This window comes from Schistocerca piceifrons, chromosome 4 (genome assembly GCF_021461385.2).
Source record: "Schistocerca piceifrons isolate TAMUIC-IGC-003096 chromosome 4, iqSchPice1.1, whole genome shotgun sequence".
Classification (NCBI taxonomy): domain Eukaryota; kingdom Metazoa; phylum Arthropoda; class Insecta; order Orthoptera; family Acrididae; genus Schistocerca; species Schistocerca piceifrons.
This window is the reverse complement of record NC_060141.1, coordinates 620,998,790-621,016,437: the sequence shown is the minus strand read 5'-3', so window position 1 is coordinate 621,016,437 and position 17,648 is coordinate 620,998,790. Positions and strand designations below refer to the sequence as shown.

Sequence of the window (17,648 nt, the reverse complement as noted above, 5' to 3'; positions counted from 1 at the left end):
CTAAAACTCATACAACTAATCTAAGTCTCCCATTCGTCTCCCGTAATTTTAGTTTACATCTCATTTCATGAATCCTTTCTGTTAGCCCCAAGTGCTTATTTGTTGTGACATGTTCAAGATATTCTCCACTAGTCTTGTAATCGAATCCTATAGGGCTCTTTATCTTTGTTAAAGGTATTATACCGTATTTATCCAGAAGAGAGCATTCGTAATACGAAGAGAAAATATTATCAAACTCTTTCTGGTTCCCATACACTTGTCCAACGATGATACTTTCATGGTGACAATGTCATCGTTAGTAAAGAGTCTGATATGCTCCTGATCCCAGATGGTAAACCGTTTGTACATATTAACAGTATGAAAGGCTCTACTGCACTGTGCTGGGGCACACCTGATATTAGTTTCGTTTCTGTTGACCATTCGCCATCTAGGGCAACTTACTGGGTCCTGTCAGTCAAATATTCACCAAATCAATCACATATTTGAAAAACTGTTCCGGGTGATCGTATCTTGGTTTGTAGTCGACAATATGGTTCCGTGTGGAATGCTTTTCTGATGTCTGCCTCTTCACCTGCACCTCCCATTTGTAGATAAACAGTGCTACATAGTTTTATCTCTTGAGAACTTTTATGTAAGTTCCTGCACCATTACTGTTATACTTTCGTGTGATCTACACCGAATAAAGTTAGCAATGCTTTAAAAGGATATTTACTCTGAATCCTTGCTGATTCTTTCATAGGAGTTTTTTTTTCGACAGGGACTACAAAACTTTTCAGCTTAGAATTTCTTTTGGTGTCCAGCCAGACATCGTCCATGACACCTCCAAATGCAAAACCACATCAGATGATTCTATGCCTCTGCTGTTAATCTGTGTTATTATCTTTCCTCTGTGTTGCTCAAACAGCACTTCAATTTTATTATACTCAGTTTTTTGGCGTACTTCCTAACTTTCACTATTCTGTTCTCCCACTTGTTCTTGAAGTTCATGCCCTCTAGAGACAAATTGTACAATGTAAAATAAAATTTAATGATATACGTTTCATTAACACGAATTTCTTCTTCGACTTCCCAGTTTAATGACCTAAAAAGTTCTTCTAAGATGGCTGGTAAGCAGTTCTGGTAATATAGTATCCTCTTTACATTTGGAATGACTCACTTTCCTAATGGAGCTGTAGCATTAACGTATATATTCTCAGTATACTGACATAACTTACCCAGTGCATTGTTTCTCAGTACCTGTAAGCATAGTATTCATTAAAAATGACTCCAAAGGTATACCAAAATGAATGGATGTTGTAGTTTTTATTCGTGTCCATCCTATAATTTTTTTCACAACATGTAAATCATTTTACTATATCTAATTCCAAAGCCATAGAACGACTTGAGAGAAATGATGCTGCGATCGCAGTAGGTCGGTGTAGGTCACACGAAAGTGAAACACCAATGCTCCAGGAACTTTCAGAGAAGTCCTTCGAAAAAAGCCGACGTAGTTCTCGCGAAATCTTTTTCGGTAAATTGAGAGTCCCGGTGTTTGAAGAGGACTGTGGAACTGTTATGCTAGCGTCCAAGCACATCTCCAAGTGCCTTTCCTTTCTACATACCTCGAACAGATTTTTATATTGTACCACTACTTCCGAAAAGTAGCCAACTTCATTATTAGTTATTTGTATCCCTATTTCATGTCCTGCTCTACACTAATTTTGAAATTCAGAATTTTCTCTTTGCTGTTAGTTACTGTGCTGTCTGTTATCTTAACTGATTCAGTGTTATGAATTCCTAACAAAACGTGCTGTTTTGTTTCCTTTCTTCTCTTATTCATCTCTACTGTTTTTCTTATATAATATCCATTGTATCTTCTCTCATCCTTTCGAAGAAGTTTTTGAACAGTTTTGTTTAATTCAGCGCTAGCTTAAAACCCTTGCATAATAGATGCTTCGCTCCGTTTTAGATTTGTTTTGTCTTACTTCCTTTGTACCGACAACATATTGTACTTTTTGTCTGAGTACCTTTATTAACGGCTCCCTCTTTTTCAGGCACGGGTCTATAACGCTATTTTGCAAGATTCTTACCTAATAACTTCAATTCATTTGGTTTACTTCCTACTCTTAAATAAATTTTTATAAATACATTCCTAACTTTTTGGTTGATGCATCTGCTTCTTCCACTCTGCATCTTACGAGTATATGATCACTTGCAGCTGGAAAGCTTTTTCAGGCATGTACATTTTTCATGGTTTTATGATGTGCAAAGCTTCACTCTTAGCTCCATATGGCTGTTGGAAATATCTATTTACTTATTTTCTTCTTGAAGAGTGTGCTGAAGGCGAACGCGCTGTTTTTCGAAAATTCTAGTAGTGGAAATGTCTAACGTTGTAAATGATACTTTTTCCAAAAAGCTTTTTCGGGGCTACTGCTTTCTCAGTATTCTGTTGCATGTCCCTAGACATGTTTCATGCAGAAAATGTTTCAAACATTCATCACTAGATGGGTTATGGTGGTCTTCTACAAAATAGTGCTTCCCTCTGAAGCACTAAGTGCCATGTGTCAAGGTCTTTTCCTCTTAGCTGATGTACAGTTTGTATGGTGAGCTTTTATTATGTCAATAAAACATCTTTATGACGAAAGGATACAATGTAGATATCAAAAATAGCAACAACAAAAAAGTTGAAGAAGCGAACAGACAAAACAATGCAAGTACGAGATATATCATGAAAAGAGGAAATAAATAAAAATAGAATGGCTGTGTTTTTAATTATGTGTCTATAAAGCGTGGGATGGTTTTATGGGATAAGACGTAAGTTTTTGGTGAGTAAGCACAACTGTGGTTTAGCTGTTCTAGGGATTTTGCAATTGTAGAGAAGCCGAGAAAAGTAAGCATTGCCTTTGTTTGTCAAGATTTACACAAGATCTTTGAATCAGCTAAAGGTATGAAACCATTCCATATAATTCCATTGCATGCAAGATGCTGCTGAAATTTCGTTGTCGATGCAGGTGTGAAAGATCTTCAAATGCAGTATGATCGAAGTGTCTCATACTCATGTACCTCAAATAGGTATTAAAAATTCTTCCTGTTAAATAGAGGAATAAGAAAATATCAACACACTCAAACGAGGAAAGACCATGTTCGATGTATACTACGCCATGCTACACCGAAAGACCATGTTTATCAATTTCGTACTTTTGACGATGTTATCGTTTCTTCCTCAACAACAAAATAAATTACGCAGGTACCTTAGCAACATTTGATCCCAAGAATGAAGTTGTATAAGGAACTGAAGTCAATAATGAAATGTCTGTTCCCCTTGAATTTAGCTTTGTTATTCTCTTGTAAAAAACTTTAAAGGATATGAGAAATGATTTTTATCGACTACAGTTCTATTCTGCTAGTTAAAGCATTAGTGATGTATTTATGTACTTGTGTTATTATAAATAAAATAAAATGCCTCAGTATTAATTTCACTTAAAACAAAAAATATTTTAGTGACACAAAAAGCTAGTTTCTTGGTTTTGTACCTAGTGGTTTGTTAATAAATTACTTATTTTCTAATTTGTCTCAGTATTTCTTTCAACAATGAGGTGAGCATCGTAATTCTGCAGTATCAGAATACCTCCTTAAATTTTTTTCTGAATACAGATAAGTTATGTATAGAAAGAAATACGTCTTTTTATTTTCCTGACGAATCTGAGGTTTGGCAATAGTTTCCCACTAAGGTATTGTTCTTCCTTTTTTGTCCAAATTTGGCATTACAGCACTAAATTGTCACTTTATGGCAAAATATCCTACCACTTATCATCTTCTATAATTCTTTATAGAGATTTTCTACCTCGTCATCAGAAAGTGACTGTGGTGGTACATATTTCTGAATGGTTCCCATGGAATATCATTCATTTACATTGAAACTAGTCTTACTATTTTGCCTGATATCAAATCTGCAGTAGTAATATTAGTTTTAGTTTTCTTATTGGCGTTAAAGTCTACAAAAGAATTTCCTCTCTGCTCGCTTCCTCCATAGTAAAACATATGATCTGACATTAACTTTATGTAGCCTTTATTCCTTTGCTTCACTTCAGATAATCGTGTATTATAACTGATTTATAAAGATAGTTGATATAAAGACAATTGATGTGTAGGGTGACAGTGAAATCATAGATTATACAATAATAAATGGTATAAATATAGATGGTGTAAAGATGTTGTAAAAACGCTTTGTGTAGATGTTGCAAATGTTATTCGAAGAAGCCATAGCATATAAATTAAATCGTCATTGAGTTATGAAAATTTGTATCTAGAGTTACTGTTAGGTAAGTATGTGCACATTAAGAGACACAGGTGTTGATATATTATGACGTGTGGAGGTAGGGATGTAGAGTAGACGAACATCATCGAGTGTACAGGTAGCTTATATTTGACTCACAGACCGTACAGAAAGGAAATGCTTCCTGACGAAAAGAAATAACATAAAATATTTTAAGTTACTCACCGGTGTTACCTCTCTATATAACTGACGTAGCTAAAAGGCTAAATAAATATTTGCTTCAATGTGAGAGGTAGCGTATCGTATGTAATAACTGAAAATACAACATTAAGCACATTGGACAAAATGTGTCGAACTTCATATTGCGTTCAGGAGACTGCAAATGAGATGGAACGAAATTTAGCTGGTGGAAATTAGTCGGGGTTTGTAGACTGGTGTTTAAAATAATCGACAGATCGGCAGTTCGAGATACCCGTCTCGTTTGTCACGTGTCAAAAGACGTGGAATGTCTGTGGTGATGGACTGCTGGATGGGAAGGATTACTTCCAGGTACGTCAACTATCATGGTGTGGAACTCGTTGTGATGTAAGTATACATGCTCTGAATAAGAGCCTAAGTTTGAAATTTGACCTAAGGAGTTAAACTTGCCATCCATTTTTATTATTTTGTTGTAAACAAATTGATTTTCTTAAGTCAGATTTCGAATTTTTGCTTTTGTTCAGAGCACATCTTACAGTTAGTATGCTATATTACCAAGCAGAAGGAATTTATAAGCCAAGACACTGTTCGACATCTTAATGTTTTACCGTGAGTTTGCGTGTTTGCTCATTCCAATGTTTTTGTTCAAACCAGAATTTTCAATTATCGTATCAGCTTGTCATTTGATACGATTCGGATTTTCTGACTCGCTTTTAGTCGATTGTTATAGCTATCAGTAAATTATTAGTTTCCTACAACGGTCACGTAATACCTAAAACACATTTTATTCACATCTGAATACGGTGCTACATCTTATTCACCTTTGAGGAAAGAGTATTTTCATTCTTTCTGAGCAAAGTTATTGCTCAGACAAAGATAGATGTAAGGCTTGATATTTAATGTAAGCGTAATTTAAAGTGCTGAATCATATCCAGTCCATCAGAGAAATGGAAAATCAGTAACGATGATCTGTGATTTTCGGCATGTTTCCTGTTCTTGGACATGTGGCTGCATTGTTGAATATTCTAGTTTCACAATAAATTACGTGTCGACGACATTTAATACTCGAGGAGTATCTCAAAGCAGCGGCATCAAGATGATGTTGCACTACATCCACTGCAGTCCTTAGGCCAAGGCTCGACCCTTGGTGGACGGCAACAGTATACTCAGCAGTCCAGCTCCTGTAGAGGAAAAATAGGCCATAATAAAGTACAAACATTCTAATTTGAAACTTCATTAAGAAGACGATATAAGGTCTGTCTAAAAAGTATCCGACCTTTGATTTTCCCGAACAAAATAGAGACGAGGTGCTTCTCGAAGCGAAATAATTTGTAAGATTCAGCAGGTGTTTGGAGAAGATGCGATGGGTGTAACACAAATTAAGAAGTGGTTCAACCGATTCAAAAATGGCCGCACATCAGCGGTGAGTGACCAGCGTTCTGGCAGGCCCCAAACTGCTCGGAGTGCAGCTGTTGCTGAGAGGATGCAAAATTTGGTGATGGCAGATCGTCGTTTGACCGTGAGGGAGATTGCCCAAGAGGTTGGGATGAGTGAAGATTCTGCACGTGCAATTTTGCGTGATGATTTGAACATGCACCGAGTGGCTGCGAAATTCGTGCTCAAGTTGTTGTCACAGGAACAAAAAGGCATCCGTTTTGACGTTGCACAGGACCTTCTGGTCACCACCAACACTGATCCTGGGTCTCTGAACACCGTGATAACTGGAAATGAGTCATGAGTGTACGGGTACGACTCAGAAACAAAAGGACAGTCGTCGCAATGAAAGCATCCCGAGTCTCCAAGGCCGAAGAAAGCGCGGCAGGTGGGAAGCAAAATGAAGGTGATACTGACTGTCTTCTTTGATGTCCGCGCATCACTAATACGCACTGGAAGGACAAACAGTGACAAAGGAGTACTATGAAAATGTTCTCCGGCGACTCAATGACACAATTCAGCACAAAAGACCAGACATGTGGAGGTGAAAAACTGGCAACTGCATCAGGACAACGCTCCCGCACATTCATCTCACTTGATCCAAAATTTCTTGGCCAAACATGGAATTACAGCCGTTCGCCAACCTCCCTACTCTCCAGACATGGCTCATTGCGATTTCTGGTTGTTTCCAAAATTGAAGACGCCACTGATAGGATCCCGTTTTGCGAGAAGAGAAGAGATAATGTGGGACACGGCGACGGAGCTGAACACAATTCCAAAAGAAGACTTCCCGAGGTGTTCAACTGTGTGTGAGATCTTATGGGACTTAACTGCTAAGGTCATCAGTCCCTAAGCTTACACACTACTTAACCTAAATTATCCTAAGGACAAACACACACACCCATGCCCGAGGGAGGACTCGAACCTCCGCCTGGATCCCGAGGTGTTTCCAGCAGTGGAAGGATCGGTGGGCTAAGTGTGTGCAAGCACAAGGGGTCTACTCTGAAGGGGATTAGGGTCCCAACCCCGTCAGGTGTTGGAAATATTTTTTTTCTGGCCAAAGGTCGGATACTTTTTAGACAGGCCACGTATCTACTGTGACGGCACAATTTTTGTGGGTTACTTGCTAGGGTGGGTTACTTGCTAGGGTGAACCACTGTCTCAGCTGTTTAGGTCCACTGAAGAAAGATTAGGCTGTTGGTAGGTAAACGACAATGTACAGACTACAACGCTGTTTTATAATAGCCCGCCAGACAGTCCATTTTTCAAAGGTGTAGAGCTGGTGAATAGCCTGACGTGCCTACCGGCAAAGTTGGATTGAAGATAGTCTTCCTTCACTTTGCCAGGCATTGTTGCTCACACGGCAAGTCGGAATCTTAAATGATACGGCTAAAATGATATTTCCTGCACACGCAGTACACGAACAATATGGACACTGCTATGTTCAAAGAACTGCATAACGGGGAAAAATCAATCAAAGTAGAGACATTACCTCACCTGAATTATGCAGCTCATTTGTTGGACCGTGGGCGACTGAAAATAGTAGATTTTGTCATTTTACTGTTGATGTTTGGCAGTATATAGGGTGTCCATAAGCAAAGTCACAGTTTCAAAAACGCTGTAGAAAGAGAATCACTACCCATAATGACATCAAATTTGAACAGCTTCTTATTGACAGAGGGGAAACGTAATGCAACAAAAAATGTAACGAAAATCTGATCAGTCGATGGCGCTGCAAACGTCAGAATATGCACAACAACGGACGCGCGGCCCACGGTTGTTCCTCAGTTTGCGTCCGAGAGATTCAACATGGCTGTCCCCACGAAGTTCGCCCCCTGCTGGTAAAGCTCTTTTACAAGAACGACGACTGTGCACCAATAGCCCTGCAGTGGTTCCGGGCACTCATTGGTAAGGCGCTGTCCATTGTCTGCTATGGGTGTGGAGAAAATGAGTACAAAATTAGAAAAGAGAGATTCTTTTGACGTGCTGTGTAGCAAAGGAAGGAATGCAGTCTGTGGAAGATGTGACCACAGCATTGCAGGAGGGGACAAGTGGCGGTGAGTAAATATGCATTGCGCGGGGAACTGTACGAACGTTGGACATGCCTGCGAGCACAGAGCACAAAACCCTACGAAATATTCTGGATTGCTATCCATACAAAATCACCCATTCTCAAGAGTTGGCCGGCCGCTGTGACCGAGCGGTTACAGGCGCTTCAGTCCGGAACAGCGCAGCTGCTACGGTCGCAGGTTCGAATCCTGCGTCGGGCATGGATGTGCATGATGTCCTTACGTTAGTTAGGTTTAGTAGTTCTAAGTCTAGGGGATTGATGACCTCAGATGTTAAGTCCCATAGTGCTTAGAGCCATTTTTTTCTCAAGAGTTGCTTCTTGCCGACCTGCCAACAAGACAAACGTTCGCTCTGGAATTTCTTTCTCGGACAAGTGCACAATGAATGGTCATAGGACATTCTTTGGGTGGACGTAGCCCAGTTCCATCTCCAAGAACATATCAATACGTAGAATTGTAGAATATGGCAAGGGAAAATCCGCACGCACATCAGCCGGTACAGCTTCATTCTCCAAAGTTGACTGTATGATGAGGACTGAAGACGTCGTTTACCGTAGGTTCGTATTTTTTCGAGGAGATGAGACCTGCGGGTCCTGTTATCTCTACTATCACCAGTAAACGCTGTGAGAATCTTTTGCTCGCCAAAGTCATTCCATGCCTTCAACAGCGTGGATGTGTGGGTGGGATCATTTTTATGCAAGAAGGTGCTCCTCTTTCTCGATTTCAGCTTGTGGAGGGAAACGGTGGGCAGCATATTGAACATGTCTTGCGCCCGTCTCACGACAATTAGAAAGTGATGTCATTTTGATTTTTATGCGGTTTTTGGCCCCTGGTAATTAAAAACCGACTTTTCCCATCCGATGTAGTACGACATCGCCGTGGTGGATGGACTTACCTAATTAACACAGCTGTTGACTGGCGAACTTGTACAGCCATGCATATTGAACAGTACGGATGGCGTAATGTGCAGCTCAAACCATAACTGTGGTATTGCGATTCATCTACCAATTGTAGCCGACCCAATTTACGTTAAGACGCTTACAGCGCCATCTATTGGTAAGATTTTAGTTAGATTTTTTTGGTCCACGACGTTTCCTCCTGCGTCAATAACGCTCTATTCAAATTTCTCGCCATTTTGAGCAGTGGTTCTCTTTCTAAAGCGTTTTGAAACTGGAACTTTGATTATGAACAACAGGTATCTACGGAGCAGGAGGCTCACGTTATATGTACCTGAGACACCACACTACCTCGTTGTCTACTTGCAGAGGCAGTTTGGGTGGTGACGGGAAAGGCCAGAGAGAGGACGTTACTAACCAGCTAATATACACTCCTGGAAATGGAAAAAAGAACACATTGACACCGGTGTGTCAGACCCACCATACTTGCTCCGGACACTGCGAGAGGGCTGTACAAGCAATGATCACACGCACGGCACAGCGGACACACCAGGAACCGCGGTGTTGGCCGTCGAATGGCGCTAGCTGCGCAGCATTTGTGCACCGCCGCCGTCAGTGTCAGCCAGTTTGCCGTGGCATACGGAGCTTTCAATTTCCAGGAGTGTGTATATATATATATATATATGTGTGTGTGTGTGTGTGTGTGTGTGTGTCTGGTTATTTAAAAAAGTGTCACATGTGTTTAGAGGAGGTAGTATTGGTCAAAAATAGAGGAAAAGTTCCTAAAAAGATACGTCTGGAAACCAATACTGTTGGGATATGGGCCACTGAAGACCTGCAGGTCGCAACCTGCATCTCATTTGTAGATAAGGCAGGATTCACAAGATATGGAACAGTGAATTACGACAATACGCACATGTGGACAGATGGAAGCCCCGAGAAGTCACGGAGGTGAGTCATCAGGATCATTTCAGTATCGGTGTATGAGTAGGAATTGTCGGTCACAGATCAGTACGGCCAAACACTTTGCCAAATAGATTTATATTTGCTGACTATCGTATATTTCTAGGCTAAGAATAACCAGCTCTGTTGAAGAACGTTGCCCTTGCAGAAGGACGACAACTGTGGTTTATGCATGACGTGACACCACCCCATTTTCTACTGATCGTGCTGTAGTACCTCACAGCAACGTTTCATGTGTGGTGGATTGGTCGAGGAGCTCCGGCAGCGTGAGCTTTCTGTTCACCGGATGTGAATTCGTTATGTTTCTCTCTATGGGGTCATTTAAAAGCATACATGTATGGTCAACACGTGGACTGTGAGCAAACGTTACAGGGGTGTGTGACCAATGCGTATGACTCGATTTGAATGCGGCTAGGTGTATTTGAAAGAGTGCATCCTTCAATGAAAAGGAGGGCTGAAGGATTTTTCAAATTGCATGGTAACAACATGGACCACTGTATATAGTGATCATTTCTATGCAACAAACAAATGGGAATGAGATTATACGCTGGCTCATACTTTAACGGGTATTGGTTTCCGTACACAGCATTATAGAAACTTTTATTTTAGTTTTCATCAATACTACCTGTGGCAGGAACATGTGACTGCATTTTCTTAAACACCGTGTATGACGAATACTGTCAAGAGCTGGACAATGATCACCGTCTGCAGTCAAATGCATATAACTGATAACACAAAAAGTATTACAACTGGGCTACTAGTAGATCTTGAGACAGCTAAAAAGTTTTGTGGTCTACAGGACCTTGCCTTCCTTACCTAAGTTGCAAGCGGTGACGACATAGAAAGGAGTCTCACAACCGACCGCCATGAGGACAGGGTAGATGAGATTCCCAAAAAGCGCTGCTATGAAGCCGCACATCATGGTCAGAGACATCGCCATAGTCCTGGAACAGAAATCTTTGTCAGGGGCGGAGCACATATCCAACTATGACAAATTACCAGTGTACACAACTAAATTACAATGCAGGTTCACTGTCTGCCGTCGATCAAAGACAAACGTGTTACCTGCCCAAACTTCATTTATACTTCAGGAGTATGCAAAAGTTGAGAGCGAAAGTAACTTTGGCACGATGTAGCACAGCCAAGTAACATACCTCGACCAAACTTGGACCACACATAGAAAAACTGCTGCAATGTAATTCAGAATGTGACTAAAGGCATTACACAATGAGACGAACAGATATGACACTTTTATTCAAAGACAATAATTACACTGAAGTTACCTCGATTTATGATGGTCCCCCGTACAATACAAAAGGCGAGACATGGTTCATAATGGGATGCGTGATGGCCACAGTTGACAATGGATACTCGGGGACGCGCTCCCATGCTGGCCACAAGGTTGGTAAGGGATTCTTGTGGTAGAGAGTCCCATTCCTCCACCAGCGCGGTTGATAATTGCTGGATGGTCGTTGGTACACGTGGACGTGTTGCAATACGTCTCCCTAAAGTAGCTCACATGTGCTTTGAGGGAATATGCATACCACTCCATTCGTCGACTATCCTCTAGTTCCAAGAGCTTCACTGCCTGCGCTCTTCGATGCGATCGCACATTGTCTTCCATAAAAATAAAGTTAGGGCCAAACGCACCCCTGAAAAGGTGCACAAGGGAAGGAGTACTGTCTGACAGTAACGTTGACCAGTGAGTCTAACTTGTTCAAAGATCTGCAATTAAGCAAACCAATCCATCATTATACCTCGCCACACCATAAACCAGGAGCACCAAAACCATCATGTTCGACGTGATTATGGACGTACCCTCATATGGACAGGGGCGGGAAGACGTAATGGACCCAGGTCCAATGTCGAATGTGATCGTTTTGGTGGTACATGTATTATGGTGTGGGTAATCATAATCTTACGTGGACGACTGGCATCCTTTACTTTGAACACGGCACAACACCAGTCAAAGTTATTGTGACACTGTACTCCTTCCCCATGTGCTTTTTCGGGGTACATTCGGCCCTGACTTCATTTTTATGGTTAACCTTGCGTTATCGCATTCAGCGACCCAACTGAAGGAGTTCTTAGAACGAGAGGATATTCGTCGAGTAAAATGACCTGCCCATTCTCCCGACTTAAATCCCACCGAGCACGTGTGGAATGCGTTGGGAAGACGCACTGCAGCACGCCCACATGCGCCAACGGCCATTCAGTGGTTGTCAACCGTGCAAGTGGAGGAATGGAACGCCCCACCACCAAGAACTCCTTGGAAACCTTGTGGCTAGCAAGGGGACACGTTACTGAGCATGCACTGCCGTCCGTGGTGATCGCACACCGCATTAAAGATCATATCCCTCTTTTTGTAATGTCCGCGGTACCATTGTAAATCTTGGTGACTTCAGAGTAATTATTATCTTTCAATAAAAGTGTCATTTCTGTTCGTTCACTGCGTATATCTCTCAGTTAACTTTGCACTACACTGCAGCAGTATGGTACAAGTTCCATCTAGCTACACTATGTGATCAAAAGTATCCGTACACCGTCAAAAACAAACTTTTTTTCATATTAGAGGCGTTGTGCTGCCACCTACTGCGAGGTACTCCATATCAGCGACCTCGGTTGTCATTAGACATCGCGAGAGAGCTGAATGGGGCGCTCTGCGGAACTCACGCACTTCGAACCTGGTTAGGTGACTGGGTGTCACTTGTGTCATACATCTGTAAGCGGGGTTTCCACACTCCTAAACATCCCTATGTCCACTGTTTCCGATGTGATAGTGAAAGGGAAACGTGGAGGGACACTTACAGTACAAAAGTGTACAGGCCGACCTCGTCTGTTGACTGACAGAGACCGCTGACTGTTGAAGAGGGTCGTAATGTGTAATAGGCAGACATCTATCCAGACCATCGCACAGGAGTTCCAAACTGTATCAGGATCCACTGCAAGTACTACGACAGTTAGGCGGGAGGTGAGAAAACTTGGATTTCATGGTCGAGTGGCTGCTCATAAAGGAGCGTAAACATTGGACGACTGAACAGTGGAAAAACGTTGTGGAGTGACGAATCACGGAACACAATGTGTTCAGACGCAGTGGTGTTATGGTGTGGTCGTGTTTTTCATGGAGGGGGCTTGCACTCCTTGTTTTCCGTGGCACTATCACAGCACAGGCCTACATTGCTGTTTTAAGAATCTTTTTGACGCCCGTTGTTGAAGAGCAATTCGGGGATGGCGATTTCATCTTTCAACACGATCTAGCACCTGTTCATAATGCATGGACTGTGGCGGAGTGGTTAATGGACTGGCCTGCACAGAGTCCTGACCTGAATCCTATAGCGCACCTTTGGGATGTTTTGGAACGCCGACTTCGTGCCAGGTCACCGACCGACATAGATACCTCTCCTCAGTGCAGCTCTCTGTGAAGAATGGGCCGCCTTTCCCCAAGAAACTTTCCAGCACCTGATTGAACGTATACCTGCGAGAGTGGAAGCTGTCATCAAGGCTAAGTGTGGGCCAACACCATATTGAATTCCAGCATTACCAATGGAGGGCGCCACAAACTTGTAAGTCATTTTCAGCCAGGTGTCCGGATACTTTGATCAGATATTGTATATTACTTTGCAGAGACACATCATGAGAAAATTACTTTCGTCCTTAAGTTTTACACGCCATTGTATATGCTCCACACAAATTCTTTCAGAAACGACGTCGTAACGTTTAAATTAATATTACATGTTAACATGTTCCTCTTCAAAAAAAAACTTTTCTTGCCGTTGAGAGACTCATTTTATATTATTCCTACTTCTGTCATGATCAGTTACTTTGCTGCGCAAGTAGGAAAACTCGTCTATATCCTTTTCAGCATCTTATTCCCTAATTCATTTCCCTCAGCACCCTCTAATTTCATTCGACTATGTTCTATTACCCTCGATTTACTTTTGTTGGTGTTCATCTTATAACCTCTTTCCAGAACACTATCTGTTCCGTTTCACTGCTCTCCCAAGTCCTTAGCTGCCTCTGATCGAACTACAATGTTATCGGAAAACGTCAAAATTTTTGTTTCTTCTCCCTAACTCCCTTAGGAAATCCTCCTCAACTTCCTGTACTGCACGGTCTTCCCTTCTCAGCTGCTATCTTCCTTTCTTATGCTTCGATTCTTAAAACTACATTCTGGTTTCTGCATTAGTTGCAGATAACTTATCGTTTTCCGTATTTCATCGCTGTTCGTTTTGGAAAATTTGACTGTAGACAAAAGTGACAAATGTTTTTCTCTATATCTACAATCACTATAGAAGTGGTTTCGTGTTTCTCGAATTTATTTTCTGAGAGAAGAGAGAGGTTCATTGATGCTTTGTATGTTCCTAACTTTCTCGGAAACCCAAACTGAATGGCTTTTACCAGCCGTTCCATTCATATGTAGATAATTAGTGTTAGTATTTTGCATTCATGAGTTATTAAAGTTGATGGTTCTGTGGTATTCAAATATGCTATCAGTAGACTTCTTTGGTACGGAATTGATTATATTCTTCTTGAACCACGAAGGTATCACGCCTGTGTTACATATCCTACATATCAGGAGGAACAGTTTTGTTCTGAAAGGTTCTCCCAGGGTTCTTAATAGTTTTTCCCCTGTGTTATCTTCATACACTTCCTCTTCCCTTTCCATAAAGCTGTCGTCTAACTTCTTTCTTTGTATTTGTCGTCTATGAAGTACTTCCACCTTTCAACCCTCCCTTCTTTGCTACCCATTGACTTATAATCCGAGCTATTGATATCCACAGAGCTACTCCAACTTTATGCAAAAATTTATTTAATTTTGCTACAAATGACATTATAAATATTTCGTATAGTCATGCATGCTTCTACAACTTTCCCTTTCTTCTCTCTAACTATTCCTGCCTAGCAATTTTGTACTTAGTCAACCTCCTCTTTTAGATACCTGTATTTTCATTCGGTTGCTTTGTATGCTGATCTTTTATATTTCTGCTTTCTTCAAATGAATTTAATGTCTTGCTCGTTACTCAAATATTCCTACTTGGCTTTTTTACCCAGTTGTTCCTCTGCTGCCTTCACTAGTTCATTTCTTAAAGCTACATAGTAATCATTATTGCACGAGGGTCTTTCTAAAAGCAAAGAATATTTTAATCCCTCCACTGCCGTGTCTTAGATCTTGCTAATCGTTGATGGCAGTATGTCGCTAACAGCGGGCAGGAATTGTCGTTTACTGTTTTTTGGTGCGTGTGTGAAATGTGTTATGAAATTAACGATTCTGCCAAGTTTGAGGTAGGTTGTTTAATCCGGCTTCTGAATACAAAAATGTTTGCTCTATTGAAACTTACAGCGATATAACCAAAGTTTATGGAAATATGATCAATGAAGCTTCATTTCGAAAATGGTCTATCATGTTTAATGGTGGACGAACGAACGTTCATGACAATGAAGGACCAAGCCGACTGACGAACTCAAATCAAGGACTGAGCAATAAACTCATTTTTACTGTCTACCAGACATTTGTTTCCAATAAAAGTCCAAAAAGGAAGTGTCAATCAATGGAATGGCATCATTCACAATCCGCCCCGCCCCCTCCCGAACAAAAATGTTAAAATTCTGGTGGGCCTCCTTATGGAGAGGTCGGCGTGTATGACACTCATGCTGAGGGTCCATGTTCAATACCCGTTACTGCCAGGGACTTTTTCCTTGGTGGGAGGACGTGAATGGGGTGCCCTCAGTTTCGTAATGCCAGCTGAGGAGCTACTTGACTGAGAGGTAGCAGCTGCAAGGTCTGAAAAGTCGACAACGGCCGGAAGAGCGGTGTGCTGACCCCAGGCCCTTCCGTACCACATCCGCATAACACCGAGGCCAGTTGACACCACGCGGTCTTCAGATAGCTGAGTTTATTTCATTTTATGTTTTTAAATAATTTTGAGTACCAGAGTGGTTATGGTCACAGTGCTTTGAGATCTAAAGGGCGTCCTGTGCCTAGAGGAGAGATGACAAATACAGCGGCCTACTGTCAGATCCTTCACCGACAACGTCGAGTCGTGCCGTCCAAAGCTAACGGCGTTGTCCAGCAGCATTGTACTTCCTCATGATAACGCTCGCTCATATTCTGGTGCGTTGACAAAGGATTTTCTTCAGAAGCTTAAATGGAAGGTCTTTGAACATCCACCTTATAGCCTGGAGTTGATTACTATATTTTTCTCAAATTTGAGGAGTTTTTGAGGCGGAAAGTACTATGAAATTAACAATAAGGTGGAAGAAGACATTAGTGATTGGTTTGACAACCTGATGGCAACTCGGTATGTAGAAGGCTTAGAAAAGATTGTGAAGCTTTGCAACAAATGCTTAAATCTGAAGGACGACTACGCAGAAAAATAAGAGGCGCACCGAAAAGTAATTCCTCCGAATTTTTAATATGAAAACACATCATGCTTTTTAAACAAAACACACGCTGTTAACATTCCACATCTGTATTCTTCACGTCCACATATTTATTTCTGAACATAGTCACCCTGGCGACGAACATTTCTCCCAACGATACACCAGTCTGTTGATACCGTTACTATAGAATGTCTGATTTTGTGGACAGAGTCACAACCTCACCTCCGCTTGTACCGCTTCATCACCATCAAAGTGAAGTCCTCTAACGTATTCTTTAAGGAAACATATGAGAATGGAGAGCACCAAGTCGGGGCTCTGTGGAAGATCGTGTATTGTGTGTATTGAACTGGAGGCTTCGTCCCGCCGTAGCACGCAGTGATTCACAACCTCACAACAGGACACAGCAGTCCACAAACCCGACCGCCGCCCCACACCGAATCCAGGGTTATTGAGTGTTCGGTAAGCCAGTGGATCCCCCCCCCCCCCCCCCCCCACCGGTTCCCCCGGGAACGTCTCATACCAGACGAGTGTAACCTCAAATGTTTGCGTGCTAGAGTAATTATGGTGTACACGTACGTGGAGACAGTGTTTGAGCAGCAATCGCCGACATATTGTAACTGAGGCGGAATAAGGGGAACCAGCCCGCATTCGCCGGGGCAGATGGAAACCGCCTTAAAGACCATCCACAGGCTGGCCCACACACCGGACCTCGACATTCATCCGCTAGGCGGATTCGTGCCAGGGGCCGGCACGCCTTCCCGCTCGGGAAGCAGCGCGTAAGACCGCGTGGCTAGTAGGGTGCGCTGTATGGAAGATGATCGATGGCAGTGAACACAAGGGGTCTGATTGCTGCAAATGTCAAAGCTCTCGTGTGTGGTCTGGTACTGTCGTGCTGAAGAAGAGGCGCTCCATGTGTTGACGGACTCTTGGAATTCGTGGTTTCAGTTTCCTGAGGGTCCCGTAGTACCTTGTGGAATATATGGTGGTGCCTTTAGATATGAATTCCAAAAGCATCACAGCTTGAGCACCTCAGAATACTGTGAGAATGACTTCAGTTGCTGGTGGCGTGCTCTTGAACTTCTTTGGTGTGATGGTTTCACGGTCTGTCCCACATGTTGAGGTTATCACAGCAGTTTTCTTCATTACGAGCACGAACAACACTATGCCCTACGTTACTGATGTCGATGCAATCGTCGCTGTGCACGGCTTTCATTTTTCTATGAATTTTAGTTGGATGCACGTTTTCTGCGGCTAGAAACCCGATTAAATGACGCATTATCTCATGCACCGACATAGTTATGTTACTCACCGCGATATTACACGCTACAGTCCCGAGCCGTCTGGCGGCAGAGGGTTGAAATCTGCGCCAGTAGAGCGGAAAAGTCGAGGAACTAAAATGCACGACATGTTATACCTCAACCGATGTTGAGAACAGAATAGAGTATTTGCAGG

At 42.1% G+C, this 17,648-nt stretch overlaps 1 protein-coding gene across 1 annotated transcript in view; it reads right to left on the bottom strand.

The window, feature by feature from the left end:
* Positions 1-10,608: 10,608 nt before the first annotated feature.
* Positions 10,609-17,648, bottom strand: part of LOC124796069 (synaptic vesicle glycoprotein 2A-like) — a 121,949-nt gene continuing 114,909 nt past the window's right edge. Inside the window, exon 10 of the mRNA XM_047260155.1 lies at positions 10,609-10,759. Coding sequence (XP_047116111.1) covers positions 10,609-10,759 — 151 coding nt within the window. The remainder of the gene's footprint in view (positions 10,760-17,648) is intronic.